We start from the raw sequence: 21,953 nt of genomic DNA, 5'->3' as shown, positions 1-21,953 counted from the left end.
TAAATACTGTAAATTAATAATGTCTAGAGCTGCAATTTCAATTGTCTGTGTCACCAGGCATTGGAAACATCTCAGAGCTATTTTTAAAAGGAATTCAAATGTAATTTCCCCAATGAGTAGATTTGAGTACATTCATACCCAAGACTCTCTATACCAAGGTAATAGAGGTTCAGCCTTACATGTGTCTGGTAATAGAGGACAAGACGTCTTTGGAGTTCTTGCGCCTTACCTAGATATTCCTGAATTCATTCAAAATACTTACAAGTTTGAGAACAACATCAAACTTCGTAAGTTGAATCTAGATGTAAGGCAGTTGAGTGAGCTGTGTCATAAATTAGGAAGTTTAAGACCCACCATGGATAAATTAGAAGGTGAACGAACTTCTATTTCTAATACAATGAAGTCACTAGGAAAAGAACTGAAAAAGGACGATGAAAAAATGCTGAAGTTAAGGGCTCAGGGAAAAGAAATTCGGGAGAAATTGAAAGAGATTTCAAAAGAGGTTTTGGATTTGGAGGATCAAGTAGTTCTTTCATACTTGGAATTGCCAAACAAATTACATGCCATGACTTGTAATGAAGATAAAATTCTTTTAAGTTTATTCAGTAAGCCATGTTTTAAGTTCAAAGTTGAACGACATGAAATAATAGGGAAAATTAGAAATGAACTAGAATTTGTAGAATGTTCTCCAACTGCCTACTATTTGAAGGGCAGATTAGCACTGCTGGAATTGGCTTGCAATGACTATTTTTGCTCGTTATTCAAAGGTCATGGTTTCATAAGTCATTCCAATCCAGATTTTGCTAAAGGAGTAGTTGTTGAAGGTAGTGGTATTAGTTTTTCTGAAATGGATGAGAAAGTATTCATGTTAACCAGTCATAATGCAGATGCTGATCCAAACTCTCAGTACCTTGTTGGTGGAGCCTCCTTGCAAGCATTTGTGTCATACTTTACGAAACAAGTGATTGAAAATGATGAGTGTTTACCTCAGAAATTGTTGGCAGTTGGAAGGAACTATTCCCCATCATATTGTAAAAACTCAGGCTTGTTTAATTGCTGGCAGTCAACTGCTGTTGATGGTCTTATTTTGTTTAAAAATGATCCTAAAGTTGAAGAAATGATGATTAATGAAATACTTATGGCCGTAGTTCATTGTTATGCTCAGTTGAAAATTCATTTTCAAATCAAACAGTACGGAGCTCATAATCTAGAGCCCCATGAATCAGCTGCTTTAGGTGTGCTTTTATATTCCCCCATTACAGATATGTACTGGGAAGTGGGCAGAATATCAGTGTGCGGAGACTATGTTAGTAAGAGACTCTTAATTCTTCAGAAAATAACAAATTCTTCTGCAAGTTTTGTATCCATGATTCATATAAGAGTATGTAATGTTACTCATCTTTTAGCACTAATAATGGAGAATGGACAAAAGGAATCTGGAATGTACAACATTCCGGATGCTCTAAATAAATTTATGTACATATGAAATTTTTGTACAGTATAGAATTAAATGTGCTGTGTTTAATGGAAAGTTTGTTATTATCCTTCTTTGGTTTCCTTGGCAATTTTGTGTAACGTTATTTACTGAAAGTTGGATTTTTGTATGAAGATATTGTGATACATTCGACTACTTTCCTTAATGAATGATGTAGCCAAAACTTAACAAAACAGTAACAGCAAAAAAAAAAAAAAAAAGGAAAAAGAAAATAAGAGATTAAGAGTGGGAGTTCTTAGTTGTTTTCAGTTTGATAAAAAACATAGAATAATATATATATTTTTTATTCAAATACATGTTTTTATTTTGTTTCGTGACATATGGTCGACTCATTTTTCGATTTACTTTTAGAATAACAACTCCGGCATTTGTGACAATGAGAATGACAAAGATTGATATATTAATTGAAAAAGTAAGGTTCTTCCTGGAGGTTTGTTGCCACCTTGCTCTAAGTTTTTATGGCCTGAACACCAAGTTGCACCGAATCTATCTCCTACGGGTTTGTTTAGTTAGGAAAAATACAAATGATTTGCAAATTTGTCGGATTGGTATGAAGGCTACATATCTGTAATACTGCTTTTATATTTGAGATTTTTACTCCTATATTCCTTCCATCTAAGATTGAATCAAAGACCATCCATATAATCCAGGATGCTATCGCTACTTTTTTCCTTGGTTTTCTTCCCCTCTATACCAAGGTTAGGTCTCCTTGTAATACAGTACTTCATTACTTTCACAACCACCTCTGCCAAGCTCTGGGGGAGATAAGATGCCATAATTCTCTTGGGCATACTCGCACCATCTTTTCTGTTGAAGTCAACAATCCTTAGCTTGAGACTTCGCAGTTTGGTGTTTGGTTCTTTCCTCATATTCATAAGTATATAAAGTCTTTTCCTCCTTTTGTATGTTCTGACTCCTTAATCTGTCTGACCTTTCAAGTATCTGTTGCTTCAAATGGAATTAAGCCCTACCTTTTTTTCTCTTTTCTTTTGTTGTTCTCTTTTGAAGCCAGTATAGATAATGACATTGTGTTGGCCATCCACTGGGATGCAAATTTTAGAAAAGAATATTATCAGTTCACAATACTTTCCCGCTGACTTTGATTCTTTGATAATTCATTTGCAACTTGCATTTGTAAAGGGATGAGATGCTGAGGAAACTGAATAAAAAGAGGTCCTGTACTTTCATTGAAACACCATTTATTGAGAGAAAAGGCACACTCCATTAGGCACATTTGTTTGGGTGAACATAATACTTACAGTAGATCACCAAGGATCCTTCAACATAGTATCGCAATGTCCATGAGATCATAACTTCAAAATTATATGCAAATTCATTGATTCCATAGGCCTTGGTTTGAAGGATATAATGCATATTTGGAACAATAGTTAATAAAACTGATAGGATTAAGGACCAAGATCACATTAACAGGGGCTTCTCCATAATGAAACTAGTGACCCATTTTCAGCGTGGGCTTTTCAATAAACTAGAAATTGTAATTTTGAACTGAAGAGGTCCTGGACAAACTGGTTTTATAGTCTCAGTGATATTTCATATCTGGCTTTAATCCATTTAAGAACTAGTGTGAATGTGAATTGGAAAGACCATTATGTAATAGAAACAAGAAATATGTTATTTTCATTAGTAAAATAAATTTTTGAATATACTTACCCGATAATCATGTAGCTGTCAACTCCGTTGCCCGACAGAATTCTACGGACGGGATACGCCAGCGATCGCTATACAAGAGGGGGGTGTATTCACCAGCGCCATCTGTGGTCAGGTACTCCAGTACTTCTTGACAACACCACCTCAATTTTTTCCTCGGTCCACTGGTTCTCTATGGGGAGGAAGGGTGGGTCAATTAAATCATGATTATCGGGTAAGTATATTCAAAAATTTATTTTACTAATGAAAATAACATTTTTCAATATTAATCTTACCCGATAATCATGTAGCTGATTCACACCCAGGGGGGTGGGTGAAAACCAGTGTACATGTTAATCAAGAAGCTAAGTATCCCGTATTTCATATTATCAGTTATTCAAAATAACAATGAAATTATAAGTACCTGGTAAGGAAGTCGACTTGAACCATTACTCTGCCTTTAATAAGTTCGTCTTCCTTACTGAGCGCAGCGTTCCTTTTAGGAGGCTGAACAACTCTAAGGTGCTGAAGTATAAAGGGCTGCAACCCATACTAAAGGACCTCTACACAACCTCTAACCTAGGCGCTTCTCAAGAAAGAATTGACCACCCGCCAAATCAACTAGGATGCGGAAGGCTTCTTAGCCTACCGTAACAACCCAAAAACAACAATAAAAGCATTCAAGAGAAAGGTTAAAAAAGGTTATGGGATTAAGGGAATGTAGTGGCTGAGCCCTCACCTACTACTGCACTCGCTGCTACGAATGGTCCCAGGGTGTAGCAGTTCTCGTAAAGAGACTGGACATCTTTGAGATAGAATGATGCAAACACTGACTTGCTCCTCCAATAGGTTGCATCCATAATACTCTGCAGAGAACGGTTCTGTTTGAAGGCCAACGAAGTAGCCACAGCTCTCACTTCGTGTGTCCTTACCTTCAGCAAAGCAAGGTCTTCATCCTTCATGTGAGAATGAGCTTCTCTAATCAGAAGCCTTATGTAATACGAAACTGCGTTCTTGGACATAGGCATCGAAGGTTTCTTAATGGCACACCATAAGGCCTCTGATTGTCCTCGTATAGGTTTTGACCTTTTAAGATAGTACTTTAGAGCTCTGACAGGGCAAAGAACTCTCGCTAGCTCGTTACCCACCATGTTGGAAAGGCTAGGAATTTCGAACGATCTAGGCCAAGGACGTGAAGGAAGTTCATTTTTTGCCAAAAACCCGAGCTGTAAGGAACATGTAGCTGTTTCGGATGTGAATCCTATGTTCCTGCTGAAGGCGTGAACCTCACTAACTCTTTTGGCTGTTGCAAGGCAGACGAGGAAAAGAGTTTTGAGAGTAAGGTCTTTGAAAGAGGCTGACTGGAGAGGTTCAAATCTAGGAGACATAAGGAACCTTAAGACTACGTCTAGATTCCAGCCTGGAGTGGACAAGCGACGTTCTTTAGAGGTCTCGAAAGACTTAAGGATGTCCTGTAGATCTTTGTTGGAGGAAAGATCCAAGCCTCTGTGGCGGAAAACTGTTGCCAACATACTTCTGTACCCTTTTATCGTAGGAGCCGAAAGAGATCTAACATTCCTAAGATGCAACAGGAAGTCAGCAACTTGGGTTACAGAGGTACTGGTAGAGGAAACTGCATTGGCTCTGCACCAGCTTCGGAAGACTTCCCACTTGGATTGATAGACTCTGCGAGTGGATATCCTCCTTGCTCTGGCAATCGCTCTGGCTGCCTCCTTCGAAAAGCCTCTAGCTCTAGAGAGTCTTTCGATAGTCTGAAGGCAGTCAGACGAAGAGCGTGGAGGCTTGGGTGTACCTTCTTTACGTGAGGTTGACGTAGAAGGTCCACTCTTAGAGGGAGAGTCCTGGGAACGTCGACCAGCCATTGCAGTACCTCTGTGAACCATTCTCTTGCAGGCCAAAGGGGAGCAACCAACGTCAGCCGTGTCCCTTCGTGAGAGACGAACTTCTGAATAACTCTGTTGATGATCTTGAACGGCGGGAATGCATATAGATCGAGGTGGGACCAATCCAGCAGAAAAGCATCCACGTGAACTGCTGCCGGGTCTGGGATTGGGGAACAGTACAATGGGAGCCTCTTGGTCATCGAGGTAGCGAACAGATCTATCGTTGGCTGACCCCACAAGGCCCAAAGCCTGTTGCACACGTTCTTGTGAAGGGTCCATTCTGTGGGGATGACTTGACCCTTCCTGCTGAGGCGATCTGCCGAGACATTCATATTGCCCTGAATGAATCTCGTTACCAGCGTGAGGTTTCGACTTCTTGACCAAATGAGGAGGTCCCTTGCTATCTCGTACAGCTTCCTCGAATGAGTCCCTCCCTGCTTGGAGATGTACGCCAAGGCTGTGGTGTTGTCGGAGTTCACCTCCACCACCTTGCTTAGCAGGAGGGACTTGAAGTTCATTAAGGCCAGATGTACTGCCAACAACTCCTTGCAATTGATGTGAAGCGTTTCCTGTTCCTTGTTCCATGTTCCCGAGCATTCCTGTCCGTCCAAGGTCGCGCCCCAGCCCGAGTCTGATGCGTCCGAATAGAGATGAAGATTGGGGGTCTGAACAGCTAACGAGAGACCCTCCTTGAGAAGGATGTTGCTCTTCCACCACATGAGAGTGGTCTTCATCTCTTTGGTAACAGGAATAGAGACCGCTTCGAGCGTCATATTCTTGTCCCAGTGAGCTGCTAGATGGTATTGAAGGGGGCGGAGGTGGAGTTTCCCTAACTCGGTGAACAGGGCTAACGATGACAGGGTCCCTGTTAGACTCATCCACTGTCTCACCGAGCATCTGTTCCTCTTCAGCATGCTCAGGATGCACTCTAGGGCTTGGTTGATTCTTGGGGCCGACGGAAAAGCCCGAAAAGGTTGACTCCGAATCTTCATTCCCAGGTAAACGATGGTTTGGGAAGGAATAAGCTGGGACTTCTCTAAGTTGACCAAAAGACCCAGTTCCTTGGTCAAGTCCAAAGTCCATCTGAGACTCTCCAGACAGCGACGACTTGTGGGGGCTCTTAAAAGCCAGTCGTCTAAATAAAGGGAGGCTCTGATGTCCGCCAAGTGGAGGAATTTGGCAATATTCCTCATCAGTCGCGTAAACACCATAGGTGCCGTGCTTAGGCCAAAACACAGGGCTTGGAATTGGTACACAACCTTTCCAAAAACGAATCTCAGAAAAGGTTGGGAGTCTGGATGAATGGGGACGTGAAAGTAGGCGTCTTTCAGATCCAACGAGACCATCCAGTCCTCCTGCCTGACCGCTGCTAGGACCGACTTCGTCGTCTCCATAGTGAACGTCTGCTTGGTGACATAAGCATTGAGCGCACTGACGTCCAGCACCGGTCTCCAACCTCCTGTCTTCTTGGCCACCAGGAAGAGACGGTTGTAAAGCCCGGGGATTGATGATCCCGGACTATCACCACTGCCTCCTTCTGTAACAGGAGCGACACCTCTTGATGTAACGCTAGCCTCTTGTCCTTTTCCTTGTAGTTGGGAGAGAGGTTGATGGGAGAAGTGGTCAGAGGGGGATTGCGGCAGAATGGGATCCTGTAACCCTCCCTTAGCCACTTGACAGACTGGGCGTCTGCACCTCTTCTTTCCCAAGCTTGCCAGAAGGTCTTGAGTCTGGCTCCTACGGCTGTCTGGAGAGGAGGAGAGTCAATGTTTGCTTTTCGAAGACTTGGTACCTTTCTTGGACCTGCCCCTGTGACCGTCTGGGCGGGTACTTCCTCGGCTGGGGGCTCTGCCACGAAAGGGCGGAATAAATCTGGTAGCAGGAGTATCAGCCACTGGGGTGCGGTAAGTTCTTGGTACTGAAGGTGCAACCTTAGCCTTCCGTGCTGAAGAGGCCACGAGGTCATGCGTATCCTTCTGTATAAGAGCCGCAGACATTTCCTTGATAAGATCCTCAGGAAACAGGAACTTAGAAAGAGGAGCAAAAAGTAACTGTGACCTTTGGCAAGAGGTGATACCAGTGGAAAGGAAGGAGCAAAGTTGTTCCCTTTTCTTGAGGACTCCCGATACAAACATAGAGGCAAGTTCGCCAGAACCATCGCGAATTGCTTTGTCCATACAGGACATAATCAGCATGGCCGAGTCTTTGTCAGAAGGGGCAGTCTTCTTGCTCAAGGCCCCCAGGCACCAGTCGAGGAAATTAAAAATTTCAAAGGCGCGAAAGACTCCCTTTAAGAAGTGGTCCAGGTCAGAAAAGGTCCAGCAGACCTTAGAGCGTCTCATAGCCGACCTTCGTGGAGAGTCAACCAAACTTGAGAAGTCAGCCTGGGCAGAGGCAGGGACCCCCAAGCCTGGTTCCTCTCCCGTGGCATACCAGACGCCCGCCTTAGAAGCCAGCTTAGGAGGCGGAAACATAAAAGACGTCTTTCCCAGTTGCTGCTTGGACTGCAACCAATCCCCTAACATTCTCAAAGCTCTCTTTGACGATCTGGCGAAGACAAGCTTAGTGTAGGCAGACTTAACAGGTTGCATGCCTAGAGAGAACTCGGATGGAGGAGAACGAGGGGTAGCAGAAACAAAATGTTCAGGGTATAACTCTCTGAAAAGAGTAAGGACCTTGCGAAAGTCAATGGAGGGTGGCAATGACTTGGGTTCCTCCACATCAGATGAAGGATCATCCAGGTGAGCCGCTTCATCCTCAGAAACCTCATCACCTGAGTGTTGAGAAGCGAGAGGTAACGATAAAGCAGTATGCTGAATGGCTGAATCCTGAAGAACGGGTGCATGCGCACTAGCGGATTCATCCTCAAGACTCTGCTGAAGAGGATGAGGGCTGGTAATGACAAAGTCCTGAGGCTGGGATGAAGGAGGTTCTGCGGGGGTCTGAGGAGCAAGCGTGGTGAGAGGCGAATGCTGTAAAGCATGAGGCTCATGCTGCATAGTCTGCGGTTCAAGTTGAATAGGAAGCGGCTTAAGCTGAGAAGAATGTGGTTGCTGCATGCGTTGAGGTGGCTGTCTCATAGCATGAGGTTCCTGCCTCAAGGGTTGCGCTTGCCTCAAGGGTTGAGGTGGCTGCGCAGAGAGAGGCTCTTGTCCCACGAGTTGAGGTTCTAGCCTCAAGAGTTGAGGTGCTTGCCTCGAGAGTTGAGGTTCTCGCCTCGAGGAAAGTGGAGGTGGCTGCTGCAAGAGGTGAGGTTGCTGCCTCAAGGATGGTGGAGGTTGTCGCACCGCAAGAGGTTGCTGCCTCGAGGATGGTTGCAACGCAAGAGGCTCCTGCCTCAAGGGTAGAGGAGGTTGCTGCAAAGCATAAGGCTCCTGCCCCAAGTGTTGAGGAGGTTGCCGCATGGCAAGAGGCTCCTGCCTCAAGGAAAGTGGAGGTTGCTGCACAGCGCTGGTATCTGGCAACTCCCAAAGCGGCAGCTCACGCATGGAGGTAGCTTGAGGAACCTCAACCTCATACGTCTGGCAGGCTGGACTGCGCAGAGGTGGGGGAGCGCTCACAGGAGGAGGTGTGATAACCTTCTCTGCCTGAAACTCCTGCATCAACACCGCAAGCTGCGACTGCATAGTCTGCAGCATAGCCAACTTGGGATCAACAGAAGTTGAGGTCTGTTGAGGCATAGCTTTAACAGAAGTTGAGGTCTGTTGAGGCAAAGCTTTACCTCTCTTAGGAGGCGTGCAGCCATCCGATGACTGCGGCGAGTCCGAGCTAGCCCAGTGGCTACACCCGGGCTGTTGGACTCGCGCGGTCTGGACCTTACGCTTAAGAGGCCTTGAGACCTGGGTCCAGCGTTTCCTCCCGGAAACATCTTCTGCAGACGAGGAAATAAAGGGCTCAATCGTCTGAGAGTGGAAGTGACGATCTCTATAAGATACGCCAGCAACCACTGAGGATACTACTGTGCGCCGATCAAGGCCTGCCGAACCCTTTTGCCCTTCGACATTGCTTCTCCCCTGGGCTTGGGAGCTTGCAAGAGGTCCCGGACTGGGAGGACGACTGGCACGCACAGAAGTATCCTCATGCGCAACACTGACACTGACACTAGGCACAGCACTGGCACTACCACTTCCCACTGCACTTTTCACTTTAAGTTCCTTGACATCTGCCAAGAGAAACTTGTGGTCACTCACTACCGACTCCACCTTATCACCTAAAGCCTGAATGGCACGTAAAACATCCGACATATCAGGCTGAGCACTAATAATAGGTTCGGGGGTAGCCACTACAGGGGGAGGAAAAGGTTGAGGATCATGGGGGGAGGAATAAAGTAAAGAGCGAGCCGAACTCCTCCTAACTCTCTCTCTCTCTAACTTAGTCGTATACTTGAGGAATTGAATAAAATCAAATTCCGAAAGTCCGGCACATTCCTCACATCGATCTTCCAACTGACAGGATTTTCACCTACAGTCGGAACAAACGGTGTGAGGATCAACCGAGGCCTTCGGAAGACGCCTAATACAAGTCCTACATCGTCTTTGGGGAGGAGCTTGAGAATGGTCGGACATCTTGAATCAGAGAACAGTCAAGGGGGGGATTCCAAATTAAAGCAAAGATCGTTATACCATTAATCAAAATCAATCCAAAAGCTATCTAAGCTAAGGTAAAAGCTTCCTGTATAGCGAAAGCTGAAATCTCAGAGCAATACTTCACCAAAACCGTGAACAAAGACTCCAAAATCATAAGCGTATCCATGTAGGTCTTGCCGGAAGCACGACAGAGGAAAAATTGAGGTGGTGTTGTCAAGAAGTACTGGAGTACCTGACCACAGATGGCGCTGGTGAGTACACCCCCCTCTTGTATAGCGATCGCTGGCGTATCCCGTCCGTAGAATTCTGTCGGGCAACGGAGTTGACAGCTACATGATTATCGGGTAAGATTAATATTGAAAATGTAATTTTGAACAGAAGAGATCTTGGCAAAAAATATTCTATAGTCTCAGTGTTACTTCATATATGGCCTTTGTCTTTTTGAGAGCTAATGTGGATGTGAACTGGAAAGACCATTACAGCGGTGTTATCCCCTCACTTGCCCAATTGAAAATGAAATGCATAATTTAGGTCAAAATGATAAACTTTTAACAAGTTCTCAGGCACTAGTTCTACTTCTACATCCAAAGGGTGTAGCAAGGTAGTTATAAAGTGGTGCAAGGAAGAAAATAGATTCTTAGGGCTTTTAAAGATGGTTCACTCAATGGATTGCATTTTATAATTTTTTTCTTAAATGCAGAACTACTCTTTGCCAACAACATTTGATGGTATTTATGGTTTGAGCAAACTAAGATTAAAGACATGTTACATTAAAAGTATATAAGATTATAATTGAATGCTATCAAACAAGTTCTTAGATCTACAGCAGATTGATGTGAAATAGACATTCTTTTTTTCTCATTGCCTTAAACAATTTTGGAAGACTTTGGATCTGTAAACATTACGAGATCATAGAGAATTTATTTATGTTTATTTCAAATAATTTATAATGAAGAAATTCATCCCTACTTTTCTGAAGTGCATATTATGCAGATACCGTAGTTAGAAAGATCTTAGTCCTAAGGGATTTATTTTAATTTTCCACTTTATTCTTAATTTGCTTAGCTGGCATTCCTTGTTATCCCGTGGAAGCTGCCGCTAGCCAAGGGATTGCTATGGTTGGTCGGTGAAGGTCTGCTTGTGTTTGTCAGCTGATTGAATTGCTTGCAGCTCAGTGCTCGCCATTAAACTAGTCTTAGAATATGACCAGAATCTGTTGAGGTTAAGACAAGGGCATGGACTAGTAATCTCTTCTCTTAGAGCTTTGTTGATAAACCACAATGCTGTACATACTCATCTGGTATCCTCTTCCAAAGTGATAAGTGCTTTCGCAATCTTCTTTTATTCTAAAAGCCATTTTAAGTGTAGTTAAAATTCTTCCCTGAATGATTAAAAGGAAATATTTTGATGATGTGAAAAAGTCTTCCTTGACACATTGTGATTTTCAAGTGGCATAAATTATCATTAACCAAGAATATGTAATCGGTTTTGTATGAAGTATTATGGAGAAATTGCATCTGATAAATGAATAACTTTTCCCTTTATGTTTCAATAGAAATTATGGGCAAAGGTTTGCTGGATAGGTTTTCACTGCTCTCATTTTGGTGACTATTTTCTGAGCAACTGTTCAATAGGTTTAGTTAACAGATCTTTTTCAAAGGAGAGTTAGGGATAGAGAGGTACAAAAGTAGTTCTCTGACAAGTGATCTTTAACCTTTGATAAATTTTATGCATGTAAAACATCATCAAAAGCAATTGTGTTTTAAAAATGTCTTGAAAAGGTTATCTGAAGGCGTAAGTGAGGGTTACTAATACTGATGACTATGCAATTAAATATCAGCAGAACTGGAATCTTCTTTACCAAATTTTTCCCCTATATTCCTCATGCTAATATCAAGACAACTGGTTTATCATAGAATCAAATTAACATAACATTACATTTGTTTTGACCTTTATCTTATTTGCTAAAAGTAATGTAACATTTAGAAACATTGATATTCGGAGATTCTCTCTAGAATATTTCAGATATGTCTCCTCTGAGAGCACGTCACTTTTATGTAGAATTCAGTTATTGATGAAGGCACGTTTAGGGAGAAAGGCCGTTATTGCCTTGTAAGCTCAAATCATTATCACTTGTATCAGAATCTCGCATAAGATGGACATGCTCATAGAGACAAAGTATTCACAACTGCATTGCTGTAAATACAGTGTACTGTAATTCATATTTATATGATATGTACAATATAAATGAAAATTGTGCAAACATACAAAAATAAAGGCACGCTTTGTATTGAAATTGCAAAGAGGCTTTTCAAGCTTGAAAACATCGCATGTCTGAGGTAATGTTGCTCTTTTTAATGCCTTATAACTAAAATAAAACTGCATGACTATACATCTCGGCTATGTCACAAATGAGAAAGTTACATTTTCCAGTAAATGGAATTTGCACTATACACTTCAACTTTTGCACTTCAATAAACACAAATTCACACGTAACATATTCACATGTATTTACATAAAATAATTTCTTTAATTTGATTGTTAAAGAAGTTTATCCCAATTAAAATCATCTGTTATTTCTTCATCATCTGAATGAGGTCCTGACCCAGTTATGAGACCTACTTGGATGGCTTCCATTTCGTCGCTGAGGTCACAGGCAAGAGCCACGTCCAGTCCCTCGTCATCTCCGTGCATACCATGGCCCCCAGATTGCCTTGTGGGAGGGGGAGACGTTAGAGGAGCTAGAAGTCTTGCTAAGGGCTCGGATAGACCCTGCGGACTTTGGGGAAGTGATGGTTCCATGCGCATAATGGTGACCGTTCCACCAGAGCCATGACTGGCAACACTTAGAGTTTCACTCATGGCTGACACTGAGGTTTCTCCATCTCCCACATCGCTACCGCAGACACTCAAGGAAAAACTACCATCCAACGGTAGTTCTCGGGGGCTGCTAGCTGAGTAGGGTGATCGAAGGACCTCGTCAGGGGGTACAGCATTTGACACCATGAGAGGGTCTGCAACTAGACTCTCTATGGTTTCCCCAGATGTTGGAGGTAATGGCATGGGCGGTGGTGGAACGGACTCGTGGATTATGTTCTGGGTCACATCTATGTTGGATATCGGTTCGCAAAGATTGCCTTGTACCACAGCCAAGCCACCAGGATCTGGTGATGTGTGCCTGAGTGTTTGGAAAGGTTTGATATCTGGAGGATCATCACATATATGAGGTGTGTTTTTCACTGGTGCCATGGGGACCCCTGATCCCACAAATGCACCCCCTGTATTATGGTTAGCCCCTCCAGAAGAGGTTAAGAAATCCGCATATTCCTTCAACAGTTCGGGAGTAAGATTATTGAGGAGTTTGTCACATTCCTTCATAATGACATTATCAACAGAGACTGTAGATTCTCGCCACTGGGTTGTGGTGTCTCCTGGGTCCAATTGTGTGGTTTGTGTCATGGGCATACTGACGTTGACTGAGCTGCTATGGTCAAGACCCATATTTGGTCTACTATCTATAATGTAACCTGAAAATAGAAGATTGGCAGACATAGTAATTTTTTTTATGAAAATAAACAAAGTACTTTTCATGATCAAATTATTTATACCAAAACCATTTTCAACAATGTGAAAACCCACCAAATACAAGACTTAAAAATACTAACTAAAATAACTCCTTTACAACTATTTGTATTATTCTTTGCATTATATATTTTGACTAATTTCATAACTTTCCTCATCTGTCAATTAAATTACAGCTACTTATGGTCAGCTTAGATCAGGTAACTTAAGACGTTTATATTTGTTTTAATGTAAGATAAGCACAGTCTCTCCCTTTTCCCTTCTTAAAATTATTATTTTTATGCAAGCTATTATTCTTACATATTGCTGGTATCAGTTAAACATTACTCTTTGACAAGGATAAGTTTGGTATTCTATGCCTTAAATATCTTTAATTTAGAATAGGGCAGCTATTATTAGTTACAAAAAGATTTTCTTATAGATAAGGATCTACCATATAGATTGTGATGGAATAGCATGGAATTTTTGCATGAATATTTAACATGCTACATAAGCAAACACATTTATGTTACTAAAGACTTTAAAGTAACTAACTAATATAACCTTTCCATCAACATGGAATCAATTAAGTAACAAGGAAAATAAAAAAAAGGCGAATTTACCTTCTGTTGGAGCCCAGTTAGTTTGCTGTTGTGATAAAGATTCAACAACAGTGGAACTCCAAGGATTGGCAAAAGTTGTAGTGGTCCGTCGATGAGGACTTTCAGCCGTTGTGACTAGAGTTGTTGTGGTTCCCATTACTTTGGTCCCTGTACCTCCAACTTGCTGGAGATTTAGGTCATTGACACAATTTATTGTCGTTAGATAGGGGTTGAACTGAAAGAAAATGCGCAAAAGTTAAACAATATCTGTGGATATTATTACCTCCACCAATGGAGTTGGGAGGAGGTCATGTTTTTGAGTCAGTTTATTAATTAATTTATTTATTAGTCTGTTTGTCTGTGCACAGGATCATTTATTTATTTATTTGTCTGTGGAAAGGATTATGTCAGAACTACTCAACGAATTTTTACGAAATTCTCACCACAGATAGATCTTAGGTCATGATTGACTGCGGTAAATTTTGTAGGGGATCTAGATCTAGATCTGGATTTGCATTTTAAAGATAACGTCAAAACAAATTGACGAATTTTGACAAAATTTCCACCACAGTTATATATTAGGCCATAGATAACTCTGATAGCTGTTGTTTATGCATGTTTCAGCTATGTGAATAGAACCCTTTTAAAACCAATTTGAACACAACAGATTTAATTTTAGAATATTTATATCTTACCCTCGGACTCGTCTGCTTCTTCCTTTTGTGCAAACCTTCATCAGGATTGCAACTGGTATCAATGGCCCAATATGATCCTTTCCCTGGGTCGTCTTTTGTTCTGGGTACTTTCTTGAAACACTTATTGAGAGAAAGGTTATGACGAACAGAGTTCTGTGGAAAGAGGAACACTAAATAGATAATCTCATTTCAGTGATAGGAAGATGGAGCAGTTAATGTTAATGTGGATAGTGGAAGAGTATAAGAAAGGTTACAGGTAGCAGGATGTGTGCAAAAGGTTAAGAGGAAGTTTGAAGTACCCCTGGAAGCCAAGGTGGAAATGTATGAAAGGATTGTCAAGTCAACTCTCCTGCATGAAAATAGTTTAGAATTAGAATGATGATGCAAGAAAAAGAGTTGAAGCAGTTGAGGTGAATTGTATTAGTACCATGTTTGGTAGGAGAAGTATTGATAATGTGAGAAATGGGGAGATACACAGATGTGGGAGGAAAATTTACCATAGGTGAAGGGGTAGATCAGAACATTTTCTCGAGATGTTCAGCATTATGGATGAAATGGATGACAACAGTATAAATAGATTTTATAACTGAAGAAATCATAGGATGTAGGAGGAGAGGAAGGCCTAGATAATGTTATATAGATGGTACGAAAGATGGTTTTTAGAAAGGAAGGGACTTGAAATTCCGGAAGTGTCACAGGGCGTGCAAGATGGTGGTGAATTATGAACTATATGTGGAGGGGTTTCATGGGATACAGGTAAACCTCTGTAAGTATATTAAGTTACCAACATTGTGGAAGTTTTACTACATCGAGGCTCATCCATAATTCAGCAGTTGCAGGAAAAATGAGGCAGTGACTGTTGTGTTGTTTTTCAATAGAACCACTCCATTTAGGGAAAATGGCTTTATGATGAATATATATATATATATATATATATATATATATATATATATATATATATATATATATATATATATGTGTGTATATATATATATATATATATATATATATATATATATATATATATATATATATATATATATATATATATATGTAAGCCATTTATGAAGAAGGTATATATGTATAGGCTACATATTATTAATAATTGGTAAATAGATAAAGAAAACCAATCTTTCTGAACTATCTTGTTACATTTAAACCGCGGCCTTCCGTGAGTGATATGATTTAAAAAATTCTCTTTGCATCTGAAATTCATTGACATAGAATATTTCGCTTTAGAAAAATAAAAGGGAAATAATAGAAAGGTCAAATTCACCCAGAAAAACTGAGGGAATTAAGCAAAATGTTAGAAACAAAGAAAAAAGTAAGATAAAAAACACAGTTTCTAAATGTTTTAATCCCGAAGGCTAGTTCATTTACCTTCCATCCAGAGGAGGCCTGTCTGTAGTAAGGGAAGTTATCAATAATCCACTGGTAGATCTCTGCTAAGGTCATCTTTCTCCTGGCGTTGCTGTTAATAGCCAAGGTGATCAAGTTGGCATAACTGGTGAGGAAAGAAAAAAAATGATAATTAGAAAAAAAATATCTGCAAAGATAATTCTAAAATTTTATCGCTTCATTGAGTTCCCTGTTAAGTTTCAGTTCAAGATTAGACTATGTGAATTTTTTCTCCATTTTTCGTTCGTCACCTTGCAATTATATTTTTATTTCTTCAAATGTCATCTTGCAATTATATTTTTATTTCTTCAAATGTCATCTTGCAATTATATTTTTATTTCTTCAAATGTCATCTTGCAATTATATTTTTATTTCTTCAAATGTCATCTTGCAATTATATTTTCATTTCTTCAAATGTCATCTTGCAATTATATTTTTATTTCTTCAAATGTCATCTTGCAATTATATTTTTATTTCTTCAAATGTCATCTTGCAATTATATCTTTATTTCTTCTAATGTCATCTTGCAATTATATTTTCATTTCTTCAAATGTCATCTTGCAATTATATTTTCATTTCTTCAAATGTCATCTTGCAATTATATTTTCATTTCTTCAAATGTCATCTTGCAATTATATCTTTATTTCTTCTAATGTCATCTTGCAATTATATTTTCATTTCTTCAAATGTCATCTTGCAATTATATTTTCATTTCTTCAAATGTCATCTTGCAATTATATTTTCATTTCTTCAAATGTCATCTTGCAATTATATTTTCATTTCTTCAAATGTCATCTTGCAATTATATTTTCATTTCTTCAAATGTCATCTTGCAATTATATTTTTATTTCTTCAAATGTCATCTTGCAATTATATTTTTATTTCTTCAAATGTCATCTTGCAATTATATTTTTATTTCTTCAAATGTCATCTTGCAATTATATCTTTATTTGAATTTCATAACAGAAAATGTTTTAGAAATGAGTTGGAAAAAAATATTGACCAAACCGTAAATTGGGATTTAAGAGTTGCCTTGAGCTCGCGGTCTAAATATTAAAAATTTAACATTGGCACTACAAGTACTATAGTCAATTCTTTTTAGTGTGGCAGATTTGCACTGACTCGCATGGGTGCCCTTTTAGTTCGGAAAAGTTTGCTGCTCGCTGATTGGTTGGACAAGATAATTCTAACCAATCAGATAGCAGGAAACTTTTCCGAGCTAAAAAGGCACCGCTACGGGTCAGTGCAAATGTGCATCATTAACATTTTTTTAGTATAGGTAACAATACGATTTATAAACACATGTTAACGTAAAGTACTTTTGTTAATTAGCACTTCATTATTCTATGAAAACTCCATTTTTTATGTTCTTTTTTTGACGATTTATTCATTAATTCTTTAAATGCTCAGTTCCTCAGAAGTATTATGGAAATAAACTCTTTATTAAGGTTTATCATTTGAACAAATTTGCAATAGAATTCATTCCGTGAAATCAATTGATGCTATGTTGACCAAATGAAAAAAATAATGATAACAACAACAACAACAACAACAACAACAACAACAATAATAATAATAATAATAATAATAATAATAATAATAATAATAATAATAATAACAGATGAAAAGGGATATATATATATATATATATATATATATATATATATATATATATATATATATATATATATATATATATATATATATATATATATATATATATATATATATATATATATATATATATATATATATATATATATATATATATATATATATATATATATATATATATATATATATATATATGCATATCAGCTTAAATTTATTCTAAACAGTGTTTAGTACTTTTTAAAACTATTTCTACTGCATTTTACACCTCATCCATTGATATAAAGCAAATAGCATTCACCGGAAGAACTAATTGGTTTCAAAGATGAGAAACTGTTAGAAGCTAAAGTGGTCGCAAGATCTTAAATCTCACACATTTGATATAAAGCTTGTTCTTCTTCTTACGTATCTACTAAATCTTATGGAACCATTTCTAAGCCATGTTTGTTAAAACAAACTTACTTTGCTATAATAGAACTTATGATGGCTAGTTAGGAAACTTTTATTTTTCTAGAATGATATTAACTTTTTTTTTTCTTTTTTTTTTCACGTCAGTCCTTGATGATTATCTAGACGCTGAAATCACTTTAGAAAGCATAATAATGATTAGCACTGACTTTCGATAAATTAAATAGATCGCAAACTGAATAGAAATTTGTATATTGTTAGGAATTATATATATATATATATATATATATATATATACATATATATATATATATATATATATATATATATATATATATATATATATATATATATATGTATATATATATATATATATATATATATATATATATATATATATATATATACAGTATATATATACATATATATATATATATATATATATATATATATATATATATATATATATATATATATATATATATATATACACAGTATATATATATATATATATATATATATATATATATATATATATATATATATATATATATATATATATATATATATGTGTGTGTGTGTGTGTGTGTGTGTGTGTGTGTGTATCTAAAATTTGTAAATTTCTGTTAAAAAAATTCTTTTCATTTGACATTTTTACTTGATCTGGCTCATAAAAGCAAGCTGGAGAGGGAGAAAAAAATCTGAGCTTGTGCTAACATAAACCAACAGCAAATGCAGCCGTTTCTAGTCCACTGTAAGACAAATGCCTCAAACATGTCAATTCATAGCTGGGATTTGGCCATTTTTTCATCATCTATAAGTAGTAGGTTGGCTAGGGTACCAGCCACCCGCTGACATACTACCGTTAGAGAGTTATGGGGTCCTTTGACTGGCCAGACAGTACTACATTGCACCCTTCTCTCTGGTTACGGTTAATTTTTCCTTTGCCTACACATACACCGAATAGTCTGGCCTATTCTTTACAGATTCTCCTCTGTCCTCATACACCTGACAACACTGACATTACCAAACAGTTCCTCTTCATCTAAGGGTTAACTACTGCAATGTAATTGTTCAGTGGCTACTTTCCTCTTGGTAAGGGTAGAAGAGAATCTTAAGCTATGGTGAGCAGCTCCTCTAGGAGAAGGAAACTCCAAAATCAAACCATTGTTCTGTAGTCTTGGGTAGTGCCATAGCCTCTGTACCATGGTCTTCCACTGTCTTGGGTTAGAGTTCTCTGGCTTGAGGGTACACGTGGGCACAATCTTCGGTCTCATTTCTCTTCCTCTTGTTTTGTTAATGTTTTTACAATTTATAAAGGAAATATTTATTTTGGTGGTGTTGTTCTTAAAATATTTTATTTTTCCTTGTTTCCTTTCCGCACTGGGCTACTTTTCCCTGTTGGAGCCCTTGGTAATAATAATAATAATAATAATAATAATAATAATAATAATAATAATAATAATAATACGCTGGCCATCTTTCAGGGTTTAAATTCGAGCATGTGCTATGTGGCCATTACCTTAAATGCTGCTGCTTTTCCATTTTCCTTAATCTTTAAGCTAGTAAAACTGATATTACCTTAAAATTATACTAAAACCAAGAAAATTACCTCAAACTAAGGTAATTACCTTAAAAGTTTAAACCCTGGCGCTAGGCTGATCATGGCGATACGCAATGATTTCAAGGTTGATGTTAAGCCAGATCATTATATGTTGACTTGTGTCCCATTTGGGGATAAACCCATTGGAACTAATGCTATGCTTGCTTTGAAATTAACACCAGAGACGAGTAAGGATGAATATCTAGTAGCAACACAGATTTTTGTGAATAATAGTTATGTTGATGACATATTGGGAAGCTGTGACAGAAAAACAACCGATGAAACAAATTGAAAGCATTATAGGTCGTGGAGGTTCTAAAATCAAGCACTGGATTCTATCTGGCAACGAAAATCTTGAAAATCCCAATGTTAAAGTGACTAAAGGGGAAAAGGAATAGTGTATCCCCAATCAAAAACATGAATGTAGTGCGTATCTTCTTAGTGTGCATCTTTTCCCACTTTTCTGTGGGGTCGATGTTTCTGGCCAGCCTTTTCCATCTACCTCTATCCTACACTTCATCACCATTACTGGCTGTGATTGAAGCCCATGAAAGGTGGATGGATTGTATCAAGGATGACCTTCGATCACAGGGATTAACCGATAATGAAGTGTGGGACAGAGGTAGCCTAGATGGAGAGCGCTGGCCAGAAACATCGACCCCCACATAAAAGTGGGAAAAGATGCAGACAAAGAAGTTACGCACTGCATTTATGTTTTCGAGTGGGGATACATTATACCTTTTCCCCTTTCGTCACTTTAACATTGTGATTTTCAAGATTTTCATTGCCAGATAGTATTTTTTTTTCTTTATAGAAATAACCATATGCGAGAAATTCTTCTTCTTCAGTCTACTGACGAAGTGACTTCTTCTCACCTGTAAGGCGGCTTGCTGGTAGTCGGAGGAGACGGAGGTGTGGAAGAATCCGCTTGTACGAGTTCTGGAGAGCCACCCACGACGCCGTCCAACCAATGGGCGCTGTCCCCAGCGCCGAAGGCACCACAGGCATTCAGACGAGGTAACCAATCCATAGCTGTTAAACTACTGTTTAGTTCGGCCATTGTCTCCTTAAGAATAATACTTTCTGTTTGATGAAAGAAAAAAGGAATATGTTAATGTTTAGTTTGGTAATGTTTGGCGATATGCTCTGATGAAACAAAAGATAAGAATATATTTTTGAATTCAAAGTGAGGCTAATTATAATATTTTTGAGACTGAATAATTGTTCTCGAAATTTTAATAAATTGTATTTGAAAATATAAATGTAAAGAACTTAAATTTCTCGGTGAATTCAAAGTGAGGCTAATTATATTTCTGAAAATGTATAATCGTTCTAGTAATTCTAATAAATATAAGTTGAAAATATAAATGTAAAGATCTTAAAATTTTTATTTTCCATGAGCCTTTAGCGCAAAGAACCACCAATCTTTAAATAATACAAAGAAAAACGTTAAAATGAGATCATACTTTTATTCAGAATAGCAAATTAAATGATAAATTTACGACTAGGGCTTAATAATCTTATGGGAAACAGTGGCAAGCAGGAATAGCATTTTTCCTACATGTCATTGCATCCAAAATGTGAAATGGAAAGTCTCTCATCTATAGCTTATTCAAATTGGATGCTGGGCTTAGAACATACAAACGTATTTCCAAGCTACAGATGCAGTTCCTATTAATTCCATTCCTTTGGGCAACAAGTAGGAATCAAGTGGTGTCGAGAAAAGAAAATATTCCCACAAAGAAATTCTTATTAAGGAAAAAAGAAAATAAAGAGTCAATTTATTTAAATTACCCAGTTCATCGATACAGTTCATTATTATTATTATTATTATTATTATTATTATTATTATTATTATTATTATTATTATTATTATTATTATTATTATTATTATTATTATTATTATTATTATTATTATCACTTGATAAGCTACAACGCTAGTTGGAAAAGCAGGATGCTATAAGCCCAGGGGCCCCAACAGGGAAAATAGCTCAGTGAGGAAAGGAAAAAAGGAAAAATAAAATATTTTAAGAATAGCAATAACATTAAAATAAACATATCCTATATAAATTACAAAAACTTTAACAGAACAAGAGAGAGAAATGAGATAGAACTCTATTTTTCCACGCCACCAAGAAGCGTGGATGGTTGAAATATACATCGAGTCTTGGAAGTTTGAAAATAGATTGCAACTTTGTAGTTAGATCCTGCTCTTACTGAAGCGGGATTGAGATGAAGATTTTGTCTGTGTGGTCGGATATTGCTAAGCTACCACTTCATGGAAGATAAATTGATATTAAGCCTATTAAAAAAAAAAAAAAAAAATAGAGGCTCTTTAATGTCATATCCTCCTTTTATTTGATTTTTGTTCAATATTGAAATGCAAGAGTAACTGTCATTAATTAACATATCATTAACAAAGATGTTAATAAGATAGAAATCC

The 21,953-nt window shown here is 38.2% G+C and overlaps 2 protein-coding genes across 2 annotated transcripts; one reads left to right on the top strand and one right to left on the bottom strand.

Annotated features, from left to right (window-relative positions):
* The first annotated feature begins 19 nt into the window (after positions 1-19).
* Slimp (Seryl-tRNA synthetase-like insect mitochondrial protein) lies at positions 20-1,521 on the top strand. The gene has a single exon (XM_068385744.1). It carries the CDS (start codon positions 20-22, stop codon positions 1,484-1,486), a length of 1,467 nt encoding a protein of 488 aa, XP_068241845.1. The 3' UTR covers positions 1,487-1,521.
* A 10,050-nt stretch (positions 1,522-11,571) lies between these two features.
* On the bottom strand, positions 11,572-20,588 carry LOC137652373 (uncharacterized). The gene is made up of 5 exons (XM_068385742.1): positions 20,386-20,588; positions 15,871-15,994; positions 14,491-14,643; positions 13,817-14,030; positions 11,572-13,159 (listed from the first exon to the last, which is right to left on the bottom strand). The coding sequence occupies exons 1-5, from the start codon at positions 20,568-20,570 to the stop codon at positions 12,174-12,176; spliced, it is 1,662 nt and encodes a 553-aa protein (XP_068241843.1). The 5' UTR covers positions 20,571-20,588; the 3' UTR covers positions 11,572-12,173.
* Positions 20,589-21,953: the final 1,365 nt, after the last annotated feature.

This window comes from Palaemon carinicauda, chromosome 13, assembly GCF_036898095.1.
Source record: "Palaemon carinicauda isolate YSFRI2023 chromosome 13, ASM3689809v2, whole genome shotgun sequence".
NCBI lineage: Eukaryota > Metazoa > Arthropoda > Malacostraca > Decapoda > Palaemonidae > Palaemon > Palaemon carinicauda.
Note: the sequence above shows the minus strand (reverse complement) of the source record. Positions and strands in the feature narration are given on the sequence as shown.

What these genes read in the sequence shown, in the direction of transcription:
- LOC137652373 (XM_068385742.1), bottom strand. Translation starts at nt 20,570, where the DNA reads ATGGCCGAACTAAACAGTAGTTTAACAGCTATGGATTGGTTACCTCGT. An exon ending in ACCAGCAAGCCGCCTTACAG is followed by an intron (nt 15,995 to 20,385) that starts GTGAGAAGAAGT and finishes TTTCCTCACCAG; the next exon opens with TTATGCCAACTTGATCACCT. An exon ending in TAACTGGGCTCCAACAGAAG is followed by an intron (nt 13,160 to 13,816) that starts GTAAATTCGCCT and finishes TTCTATTTTCAG; the next exon opens with GTTACATTATAGATAGTAGA.
- Slimp (XM_068385744.1), top strand. Translation starts at nt 20, where the DNA reads ATGTCTAGAGCTGCAATTTCAATTGTCTGTGTCACCAGGCATTGGAAA.